Consider the following 12,797-nt stretch of genomic DNA (forward strand, 5'->3'; position numbering starts at 1 on the left):
TCAGGACACTGTTTCATGAAGCTTCAGCTGCCCACCACTAATCCACCAATAGTGGCACACGCCTGCCGTCAGTCAACACGACTCGCTGTAGTCAAGCCTCCAGATCTCCAGAGCTTTGTGTCAGACTCTACGCACTTCTGGCTTCTCTGTTTATCCCTTGTACACTTGATCATATTTGCCACATTTATGATGTTTTTGACTTTGTCTCCTTCCTCTGCCACATGTGTGTGTTGTCCACTCAGTCTTGATGTTTTATTTCCAAGTTGTTCATGCGTGTTTTCCTTTCATTGTCTCCCTGTGTGTTTCATGATTATTTATTAGTTCAGTTTCTTGTACTTACTATGTACAATGTTCATTTCTGCTGCAGGTTTTTGGTTCTATTTGGGTGCGTTGTTCACTGCTGGGTGACACATTTGGTTCTCCTTATTTGTGTTTGGGCGTTTTAATAAACTGACAACAGTAAATCTGTCGACTGTGGGGGCAAAAAAATACCTGTATATAAAAATAAAGTGTGTCTTTCTGTCTCCAGCCAACAAGAGCATTCAGGTTCCACTTACCTCTACTACTATCATGCTAAAGTTGAAGTGAAGAATAATATAAATTTCCTACAAACTTGATCCAATAAAGATGATATTCCGATGTATTATGACAAAATGAGTCTATAAGAAGTGACCACGATCATCTGTGGCCACCTCACAATGTGAAGTGGTATTAGAGGAAGACTTTCTTGACTCTTGACTCTCTTGCAATCTGATGTTCACAATAAAGGATCGGTGGATCAGTTTTTATAAACCATTGCTGCAAGAGTGAACAACCAGTGTTTGACCTGCCTGCATCTCCAACACACTGGGCTCTTTAATTGGGCGCATTAATGAGGCGAAAGTGGCTCTGAGGGATGAGAGGAAGTCGAGGCGCTGCAATAAGGAAAAGCAGAAATACCCAGGGCACCTCTGACTCGGCGGGGAGACGACGCGAGGAGGCGGCAGATGATGATGAATACATCAGACGGGCGGAGACAGTGGTGTGGGCCGAGGCCATTACTCTCCATAGATGTGAGCTGTCATTTTGATGATGAGCACATCTGCTCCGTCAATCTCCGGAGGAGAGAGCGAGCGCCGCGTCCAATTCTGTCCCATCAGCGGCACAGAGCTTGTTACCAAGCCGGCTAAGCTCACGCCTGCCGCTGCTGACTTCCTGTTGCATCAGAGAATCCGTGTGGTTCTAGACACGAGCGAGGAAGGGAACGGCAGCATGATGGATGCCTTTTCTCATGTTCTGACCTTCATCATGGACAAGTTTCTACATAGGCTCACACCCAGAGAAAGCCACATGCGGGTAAACAAAAGTGTGCCTCGCGTTTTATCGTCCTCAGAACATCCATCTTTGTGGTCACAATTTGGTCGATTCAACTAGAAAAATCGGACTGAGAGTGCAGCAGCACATCGCCGTCTGATTTGACTTCGCATCTTCACAGCTGAAACGTCTCTTTGGATGTTGCAATGATGCGTTTTGTGGGGAAGCAGTCCAGTCGCAGTGACCCAGATTCACCTTTCTCAAGAAAGTCCTGTCGCAACACATTCTCACTCCTTACATGTCACTTGTGAACTGTCGACTTTTGCATCCATTTGACATGAAAGTCTGCCTCCCGTGCTGCACACTGATGCATTAGCCATGTCTATTGCATCAAAGGTTTCCTCTACGCACAGGGATTTTCGACATGTCTTGGTATATATATTCTACTTTACCTGAGGACATGACTTTGGCACTACAAGTCGAGGCCATGATCACATGAGGTTCCGGCATACAGTGGCTTTTTCAAGAGTAAAACCTGACTGAGTGCTACACCATGGCTTAACTCTGATCCCAACCCTTTTTTTGACATTGGACTGTTCAGTGATGTGCTGCCTACGTTGTCAGGAAATGCCATCGTGAAATGAAAGCCAGACTCCTTGGTTCCACCAGTGGCGTACAGGCTACGAATCTGAACCGCCCCACTCGCGGGTCCTCCACTTCGAACCCAGCGTTTCCACCAGAAACGCTGCTCGAAGGCATCCTGGAAGGGTCCCGGCACTCCGCATTGAACGTTTTATTTTTTCTTTTTTTCCCGGTGGACCACTTCACGAGACTCGAGCCTTCGGAAGCCCACTTGACAGTTGACAATATGTAACACGTTGAGTGAGAAACTGTTGACTGAACACATCAGGGAACGAGAAATCAGAAACTAGGGCAGGGGTGCTCTCAAAGGGCTGCAGTGGGTGCAGGCTTTCGTTTTGCCCAATCTAGAGGACACCTTCTCACCAATCATCAATCCTTTCACCCCTAAAGGGGGGTGCAGACACCCTGGTGGAGGCTGGTTTTGGACGTTTTTGATCGTAACATTCATGACCTAAAGCTGGTGACCGTAGTTGAGGGTAGGACTGTCACATCCCAGTTATAGAGGCTGGCGAGAGAGTGAACACTGGGACACACTCAAGCTGAATTTGAACCTGCAACCACCAACAACACTGATAAATGTTCCGTGCTGGTTTTTGTTCTAGCCAATCTCCCTTTCCCTTGTCAGGTGCTGCTTGTTTCAGATGACACCTGAGTTTGAGACCCCTCCGCCCCCACCTACACTTTGTGGAAAACTTTCTCTGCATCTCATTCTGAAGCACTGGACACTGACCCAGCTTCATTACTGAACTCACTTAGCCAGCTCTTGTGCATATTTCAGGGAGAATATCAGCGATCCATGGAGCAGAAACTTCAGATAAACCGATGATTAATTAGACCCACAGTGATGTGAGCGTTTATGCGCAGCGGGACTGTGCAGGATTCATTATTTAGAGCCGATTCCAAACTCTACTGATGCAAGAAGTTCTTCAATTATCAAGTTTGCCACTGGCAGAGTTTCCAGCAGTGGTGTTAACATAATTAAAGAAGAAGCCCAGACATACCAGAATGTGATGAGAGGTACAATCATCTTAAAAATAAGTCTTGTAGAACATGTGTGGCTACACAATATTACAGAGTCACAGCATCGCAGTGTTTTAATAAAATGGTGTGACCACAAAATTAAACATTTGGAAAGTGAGTTACTATTTCAGCTCAGTACCGCTGATGTTTCATTCAGCAACTGCGTGTTTTGGGCTGTGTTGCTGCTGGTTAGACGTTTTTCTTCAACTTCTCATGGTTTAGTTCACTGTAGGACCTTGTGGAAGAAAGGCACCAATGTGCTTCTTTAGATTATGAGTCCTACAGTAGCGAGACAATACAACCATTCCATGTACTTGTATGTTGTTTTTTGCTCAGACAAATCTGTGTCCAGACTTGGGGAGGTGCTGAAACATGTCTGGGAAAACTTAGGTCTCACTTCTGAACTCCATAAAGCAGTTAAAATCCATTGCTAAGTCCCTCAGAAAGCAAGACATGTACCTGCCCATCTGAGTCCACTGACTTTGGTTGAATGGGGAGAGTGAGACACATGAATCCAAGGTAACATGTTTGAGTGACAAGTACAAAGCCAAGGAAGAAGTTACCGTGAGTCACTCAGACCAGCTCCAGGATGGACCATTGATGTACCACATGAGATTCAGGAGCAACCATCTAAGGTTTCAAGTTGGTTGCCCTTCTTTCTTATATCAGAGTGAGTGAGTGTCTAAAAGTGAGGATTGTAAGCTCACTACCTCTTGAGCTAGACAACTCAAGAGGTAGTGATTCTACTGTAGTTAATGGACACACGTGAGCCTTCCCAGCGTCACAGGGTTAGAAGCAGAAGACACTCTAGATCACTGTTCCACCAAAGGACATCGCACTTACACACGTACCTCTGCACTTTTCTGGACTTCAGACTCTCATGAAAAACATCACCTAAGATGGATAAGGTTCTAAGGTAGCAGCACTATACACTCCTCAAACATGCTGCCTTCATTTGAGCTGCAGCAGGACTGAACTGAACTGAACTGAAAATGCAGTGAATCTGGCTCTTTTGTAGTTGAGCCTACTGTTCTCGTAGTGTTTCCTCATGGCACTACGGTTTCCTCCTGCTGTTCCTCGGCTCTTGCCTCAAGCAGATGGAAGGGGCTGCTACTTATTTCAGTTAAATTGAACAGATTTCAAATATTGGTTTATAGTTATTCTCAAAAGTTGGATGTCAAAACCTCAAGATCTACTTATTAGTTGTGCAGAATCATCCAAAAACACAGTAACCACAGCGACAGCGTTTCACTAAGACTGCACTTTTAATGGCTTAAATAATAGTTCTTTCCCAACTCACTATTCAAACCAAAATTAATTTAATCCGACGCTCCTGGAAAAAAAAATCCACTGAAGTGAGATTTCAGTCATGTAAGTGGTTTGAAAAGAACATGCTTTTTTGCTGACCCTCAGCCCTGAGGTTCGACAGTTATGAACACCAGCTTTGAATGACTGCAGACAAATCCCAAATGAAAGAAAAGAAACAAGCTCCGAGTAGATTTCCTGCAAAAGGTTTTTTGCCGCATTTAACTTAGCATTTTTAATGTTTTTTTGTGATTGCATATTCATCGCTCAACATTGTTTTTTCAGCCAGAAGTGAGTCTCTGCTGTTTTTTTGTTTTTTTTTCCCAGACCTGGAAAACACAATTACACAGACTTTCTGGGCTAAAAAGGCGAAGAAGGGCCTTGGGTCAATGGTGCCTTTAATTTTAGTCAGTACAGAGCACAGTGCAATGTTCTTCCACTTCCATTGTGCGTTTTTTTTTTTGTCATTTGTCATGACTAAACCAGGGTCACATCTGTCCGTGTTTTAAGCTCCAGCAATTACGCAGCTCGATTTAAGTCTAAACAGACCCTTTTGTGATGTTGGAGCAGCATTGTACATGTAGATTGTTGCAATAACAGCATTTACAGAGAGACAAATCTGTTCTCTTCAATGGAGCGAAGAGAGTTTTCTCACTCTCACCACATACATGCAGGAATAGACCTCCAGAATCCAGCTAATATTGCAGACGTAGAAAGGAGGAAGACAGAGTTCTATTTCCACCTAATACTTTATTAAAAGAAACTCACTACTGTGGGGTTCAATCTCGTTTGAAAAGCCCCTGAAATGAGGGCCCCTTCAATGGTGCAGCACTGTCGACGGCTCCATTATAACACTCCACCGACACAACTGAGCTCGTCCTTCCATCCCTCCATCATTAGTCAGGTCTCCTCATTAGAGGACGACCTTCAGAAGGTGCAACCCATAGTGAAGGCGGTGATTGAAGATGTGCAGCCGCTTACCTGCTTCACGTCATAACCCAGGAGAACAAAGTTCAGATCAGGAGAGACGGCAAACTTGGAGGCCTTAAAGGTTGCCTGTGGGAAGAGATGGATGTCAGAGTAAATAAACACGGCAGCCCACCAGAAAGTCCTCGCAGAGGGAAGTTCAGCTCGGTGCAAAAACATTAGTGAGGTCACAAAAGTCAGGAGGACGAAGTGGAACTAGAAGAAGCCAGGATTTTTGATCTGAAATGCAATTTTAAGGAGCAACATTTGAACACTCAGCTAAAGGAATATGGAGGATACACAGAGGCTGGCATAAACATTCTGACCACTGTGTGTGTCGGTATGTTGTGTGTTTTTCCATACTTAACAAGCCACCTTCTACGGTTTGCCAACATGAACAAGTGCAATTGCCTTGTATAGGTGTTTGTGTCTCCATGAGCATATGAAGCTTTGTCTGTAATCTATTCATGTCAACTTCAGTTCCTGCCGATCAGGATTCTCATGTCCTCGGTAAGCAGTCATGTGATCAGAGTCATAACTCAAATGGTTATTTTCCTCTCGGGGGGGAGACAGTCGAACAATTTCACAATGAAAATCAGCGTGTGAAAATGAACACTTACGAAAGTAGTGTTTTTCATAAGCAGCTCCGTCTTGTTGGTGTGAACGTTGACGATCAGAATGTCTCCGTCCCAGCTCCGGAAGACCAACTCCTCCTCTAGGACACACAAACAAACAAGCTTCCATTTAAATAAAAATAAAAGGATAAAGACAACCCATCCAAACCAGTGAAGTTAATTCCAATTCTAACATGCAGCTGGTTTTTCAAAACCGACCACAGTTTGTTGCTTGTGTTAAAAGGTTTATCATTTCTATTGAAAAGTCAAGAGTCCTCCAACTGACTGATGGAAAATAGCCACATATACATGCTCATATGCGTTACATATAATGACTGCTGTTGAATTTATTTCTCGTGTGACTCCTGCACCCCTCCAATGACTCCTCCGTGCTTCCTCCAACTGTTGAAGCTTCTTGTTTTATATGTCTGAGTGAATCATATTCAGTTGCCGACAAACCCAGCAAGCTGCAGGACCGTAGAGATGGCAAGAACCCATCAGGTGCAATTCAATGTGGTATGGGGGACGATCCAATATCAATTCACACCCTTGCTTGTCCATAGAATTAATCAATTTTGTCGGTCCAGGATTAGACTGTACAAGACACACAGGTCGCTCAGACTGTAGATTAGGTTTCACTTCTAAACTCTCTGCTACAGAAATCGACATGATTCATTTCTTAATTTAATTTAATTTAACAGATTGCTCTCCAGACAACAGGGAACCTTTGTAAGTGCACAAGTTCCTGGTTGACTGATCACACTGATGCACAAGACACGTGGCAGCTAGGATGATAACAACAACAACAAACATGGAGGAATCCCTGAACAAAAGCAAACAAAAGCATCCGTTTGCTTTTGTGCAGGTATGTGTTTCGCTACACAATGGCCAGGGTTTCCACTACTCTGAGTGTACTTGAAATTCTTGCACAAATATTTTCAATACATTAAAAGAGCTTCAGTTTAATAGTTTACATATATATATATATATATATATATATATATATATATATATATATATATATAGAGAGAGAGAGAGAGAGAGAGAGAGAGAGAGATACTAAACAGAATATATATATATATATATATATATTTTTTTTTTTTTTTTTTTTTTTTTAATGTCTTGAAAATATTTGTACAAGAATTTCAAGTACATTCAGAGTAGTGGAAACCCTGGCCACTGAGTAGCGAAACACTCATCTTTTACCACCCACAAGTCAGTCACAAAAAAGTGTCTCATCTTTTTTTGAGTAGATAAGCTGATGATTTAGTGACTGATGGAACTGGCTGCGTCCCTGAAGAGACCGAGTTTGACAGGCGAGAAGAAAACAACAACAAAGAAGAGTGATTTCATGGATCAGTCAAGGCAAATGCAGCTCAACGAGATTATACGTGAACCTCCGACAGAGGAGACGATGACAGGAAGGCGTCGCAATAAGCTCCGGTTTTCATCCCAAACCGGCTTTCAAGTCCAGGAGGGCCAGGTTACATTAATGCATCTGACAGATCTTAATCGTCTCTGGTCTCCATCTTATGAAAATGTCAATGACTAAACCGGGAGGGATCAATCTCCCGCTACAGAACAGCAGTCGGGGAAACACTTGTGTATCGAAAAAACAAGGCAATAAATATGAAATTGGGCAAAGGCTTGGTTTTAACAAGCGCTGCAATCCTCTGAAGAAATCTTGAAGCCTGCGGAAAATAAACAACGGTGTTCTTCAACTTGTATTTTCTTATCTATTTATAAAAAAAATAACTTCCAACAGAAAAGCCAACTTGTCTGGAGTTTTATCAAAAGCTGGCTCCGGGGATGAAGGTGACAGGAATCTCAAATGTGATTAAAAGCGTCCCAGCTATTCAGGCGCTTAATGCTTTGTTGAAACCGTTGATCCTACTGACAAATCACACGTTTCCACCCTTGACTCTGAGGACAGCGTTTTCGACAGGACGATGTGCATTGCAATTTTTAAAATGGTTCTGTTCTGTTCATTTTGTCCTTGAATTATTTGTAGTTTTAGATGAAGTCACCTGAACATATACTGGAATGTGAGAGATGAGGTTTCATGATACAGCATCCTGATTTTCTGAGGCCACCAGATGGCACTGTCTGCCGTAACATTTTGTGCTTGAACCACTACAAGTAACATCCGGCTTACGACCGGGACGGTTCCGACGAACCGGTCATAAGCCGGATTGGACATAAGTCGATTTTCATTCAAAATGGCCAACGCGAGGGTTATAGTACCACTGTAGTGGTAGATCGCTGTGTGAGAGTGAGATGCTGGGATACTGTGCCGCCGTAACTGTCGTACACGATGCCGGGCTGCTACGTGCTGCGATGCCAGACACTGAATAAAAAAAAAAAATAAACATCTGTTGGCATCTGCTGGCATCTGCTGGCCGTGGTCGTAAGTCAGATGTCAGTCAGACTTGGAGATGACTTGGAGATGATGCAGACAGACTTTGCACATGCGGGATAGTCGAGAATCCAAAAAAAAAAAAAAATATATATATATATATATATATATATATATATATATATATATATATATATATATATATATATATCCTGCGATCATGCCACTCTGTCCCTGGGAGCTTCACCCAGTGGCACACACCTGGAGCTACTCAGTTATCAAGTATCCACAGCTGGTGAAACGTTCCCCTTTACCAGTGTTGCGCACCAGAACATACATGATCCTATGCTGGCAATTGGCTCCCGCTTTCCTTCATCTTTATTCAGTTTTTCTCTGTACGCCGAGGTCTCAAAGGTGTGTTTTTTTTTTGTTCCAACCAAACAATTACACGTAGCTTAACCAGTCAGGTGTTGAACATCATATCCTTTGGCTTGGTTGGAACAAAAGCCTGGACCCACTGTGGCGCTTGGTGGATCAGTGTGAGACCCCTGTTCTAAGCCATGTTGGTGACCACCAACATCTACACATATTTTGAACTCAAAAGCACAGAATCATAGCTGGAGGAAAGGCAATTGTGTGACTGTTAATCCACTCCTGACATCTGAACCATTTCTGAATTACCCCTTGCACCAACTCAGGGTTATTAAAGCCAGGATTGTGAAGTAGAGGCGGGATAATCAACAGAGTAAAGATCAAAACCACAAATTCAGGAGAATTGCTGAGAGCAAATTGAAAATTCATCCAGTCGCGCCTTAACGTGCTCTTTCATGCTTTTAAACAAAGCGAACATTGGTGTTGAAGGGACACGCTGTTTGATCCAGGTAGCGTTTTGAATTACAAATATGAGCTCATCAAACTTTCAGTGGGTTGTCTGCGGCACTGACAGGTGCTCGAGACTTCAGCGTCCTCTTCCACCTCTGCATGTTTCATTCATCACTTACATCCTCTTACGAATACATCAGCAGTTTCCACGTTGTTCTACATCCAATGGTGAGTAAAGTTGTTTTTTAGCAGTGAATTCATCGTTATTATGAAGATAATGGGAAAATTAGAAACCAGATACAGTGGTACCTCGGTTCTCGACCACAATCCGTTCCAGACAGCCGTTCGAGAAGCGAACTGTTCGAAATCTGAATCGATTTTTCCCATTACAATGAATGGAAAAAGAAACAATGCGTTCCAAGTCTTAAAATAGTCTTTTGTAGGAGTGAATGTAGAGTGTCTGCTGCAGGTGCGCTGTTCCTCTATGTGTGTGGCCGCTGCATGTGGGAGGGGTTGCCGAGTGAGTGAGGTCTCTCCAGAAGTGAAGAGGTGCCCGGTGCGTGTCCAGCTCTGAATGTGCGCTTCTGTGCAGTTTGGCTGTGACAAAGTCATAAACCAAGTAACGCTCTGTCCCAGACTCGCCTCATCCCTGTCCCAGCTCCAGCCCACAACAGGACATCAAACCCTGGAGTGGAGGTGTGGAGAGCGAGCACCTCCCCTGTGACACTCTACCACGGTCCAGTGCAGAGACAGGAAAGGTTTTACACCTCAATATGAAGAAAAAACAGTCAGTAAATGTAGCTAACGGGACACGTCTGCATACAGAGGGGTCTGCTGATTGGTCCGTGCACGTTATGTTTTTTCCAGGTTTTTTCGGGGGCGTTCAAGTTCTGGATTTTCGTTCAAAATCTGAAGCAAAAAAATCTCAAAGTTTTTGTTCGAACTCTGATTTGTTCGAATTCTGGGACGTATGAAAACTGAGGTGCAACTGTATATTTTCAGTTTTGACCTGACCATAGGTGGGTTCATCGAAAGCTACTAAAATGCTGGGTTTGATCTCATTGACTATTTAAATGGACCTCCACAACCACCCAATTTTGTGACCATAATAACAACATTCCTTACATCTTCCACCAACATTATTACAACCAAAGTGCCAAAAACTGACTATTTGCAAGTGGACTTGTCAGACTTCCGCTCTGCATACTCGGTAAATAGGTATTTAAATGTGCATTTGATGCTGATCCAGATGTAGACAGAGCCTTATATCCGTGTTCTGTGTTCATTTCATCCTTATTTCTGCACATTTCCACAAATATTATGGCCATGGACCAAATGGAGCAGTACCACTAAAAACGGAAATGGCGGAAATTCTCCGTCCTCCAGTCGCGATATATGTAACGGCCTCACCGACCGCCACCAATTCTGCCTCTGTTTCCCTTTTTTGTGCAAGAGGTACCTTGTCAATATTTCGACCTCAGTCGCCATGTCTGTTTTGGAGTTAGTTGTTGTCATAAACTTTTGACTATGGGCTGCTCCCCCTAGTGGGTGTATTGGTAAATGGCCATACCAACAAAAAGAAAGCATGGAAGCGTGCAGTAGTCTTCCTTTGGCATCACCCTATAAAATAGTCGCCATGGTGCCTGAGGAGTGAGAATATGTTGCCTCTACCCATCCAAAGTCTAGTGCCCATTCGAGTTCTGGCCTGGGGGCAGCAGTATAGCCAGGAAGCCTAGTCAGTCCTGTGGGTGAAACTGTTATTGGCTGCTTGTATGCACATTCTTGGTCTCTTGCTCAACAACTCCACTCACTAAAGAAAGCACATCCAGGCAGGATAAGAGTCGATACGGTGTCCTCATATGTGCAGACATATCGATATCCTATTTCATTTCTGTAAAGAGCCAGAGACACTCTTGGCTGCAGAGGTGCTCTTTTCCACCAATAAAGAAAAATGAATTCCCCCTTCACATCAGACTCATTGGTAAGATCTGAAAGCCACAATTATCCCAATAGTTTTCAGAGGAGAAAATCTTGTTGTTGGCCAAGATAAATAATGATTTTGAACTTATGTGGGTCACAAGGGCAAACGCCTGAGACACAACCACGCACTAGTGGGTCTGCCTCACTGTGATGTAACACCCAAGTGTGAGGCCATTTAGGTGGTGATGTCGGGACTTGGATGGTTGTCAGAGATTAAGATCTGAACAATCCACGGCTACAAAAAGGAAATAAACCACTCAAATTTTCCATTGAATAAAAAGCTGCTCAACACAGACTGGTACCATATCTACTATTTTGCATTTGGTAATATTTACCATAGGTCAAAGAGAATCCATCAGTGGTTTGAAATCACCGCAACCTCATCTGGTATTGAAAACGATTGCATCAGTTCACAGAAGATGATTGTAGCCGGTGGCTCACAATCTGTCAGAGAGCGTGCCTTTAAGTCGGAGACGTTCTCACGTCTTTAGAACTTTGATCAATCATTAACAAGGATCAAGACTAGTAGAAACCACATCAGGATGAATCCCACGCACGATTAAATGATCTTCATTCATGTCTTCTCTGTGAAGTCTGAACACAGGATAGTGCTCCTAAATAACAAGAAGATATTGGTTATTTATAAAGGCAAAGGGGGAAACACTTGCAGCCACACTAGAAAATTGGCTCATGTCATTCATATCGTTCGATATGAATTTATTTTCAGTCTAACTTCAGGTAAAGCACACAGGAACAGGCACTAATAGAACTAAAAATCGTAACTTTTAATGTACTGAGTCAAACTAGCCTGGGAATTATATTCCAAACCACAAATGGCTTGACAAGTTGGGGCCCAAGTGCCGGATCATTTGTGTTGAGGATCAGCACTCAAGTCCCAGACATATCTGCGTGCCTCTTCCAAGCGTACAACCAGAAAAACTTACCATTGATCCACTTTGCATCAGGATCATGGATTTGGAATTCTCGATCAAAGATGTCGTCCAGTGTTAAAATGGTTCCAGAGAGCTTCCCACTGTCATCTAAAAAAGGTAGGATGGAGAGAACATCTTCTTTTAGTCCTAACATCAACTACCCTGAGATTCAAGACACTTTGAGTCCATCATAGCTCAAAATGTCACTGTTATTATTATTATTATTGTTGTTGTTGTTGTTGTTGTTGTTGTTGTTGTTGTCGTCGTTGTTGTTGTTGTTGTTGTTGCTGTTGTTGTTGCTGTTATTATTATTTTATATACAATACAGCGCTCTACTTTTTAAAATAAGAGTTATTCTTTCTTTAGAGTTATTCTTTCTTTTTATAGTCACTGTTGTCAGTTAGTGGCACAGGACAGTATTTAAGAGTGTAAGCACTGGTTAACTGATAATGTATTTATGTAGTCACTAGATGTACTTGTGTATAGTCAGATGTGATCCACCAAAAGTATCTCACCTTTGGAGAGAAGGACGATGGACAGTCCAATAAGAGAAAGGACGACCAGAATGACCAGCAGAGAAATTCCAATTCCCTTCCAGTTCCTCTCCGGGCCAATGGACACAAGGTCCTGTGAAGGAAGAGAGGACAAAAAGTGCTGTCAGTGTTTCGCTGGCTGTTGAGTCGCTTCTCAAAAGCAACTGTGTCGTCACCATTGTACATCTCCTCCTACTAAAAAGGAAAACAATGTCAGTACAGTCACAGTATTACATTAGTTGTTTGGGCATAAATGATGAACAGAATAACTCAACTGGCCAAGATAGCAGCATAGTGGCCTGTGGAACTGATATCAGGGGGAGGAAATCGAGGG

The 12,797-nt window shown here is 43.0% G+C and overlaps 1 protein-coding gene across 1 annotated transcript in view; it reads right to left on the bottom strand.

Moving 5' to 3' along the window:
* LOC128765828 (inactive dipeptidyl peptidase 10-like) overlaps positions 1–12,797 on the bottom strand; it is a 58,457-nt gene that overhangs the window by 16,403 nt on the left and 29,257 nt on the right. The window contains exons 2-5 of the mRNA XM_053876979.1: positions 12,446–12,557; positions 11,943–12,038; positions 5,847–5,941; positions 5,242–5,316 (exon numbers count right to left, since the gene is read on the bottom strand). Of these exons, the coding sequence (XP_053732954.1) occupies positions 5,242–5,316; positions 5,847–5,941; positions 11,943–12,038; positions 12,446–12,557 (378 nt within the window). The remainder of the gene's footprint in view (positions 1–5,241; positions 5,317–5,846; positions 5,942–11,942; positions 12,039–12,445; positions 12,558–12,797) is intronic.

The sequence above is a fragment of the Synchiropus splendidus genome, chromosome 10, assembly GCF_027744825.2.
Source record: "Synchiropus splendidus isolate RoL2022-P1 chromosome 10, RoL_Sspl_1.0, whole genome shotgun sequence".
Lineage (NCBI taxonomy): Eukaryota > Metazoa > Chordata > Actinopteri > Syngnathiformes > Callionymidae > Synchiropus > Synchiropus splendidus.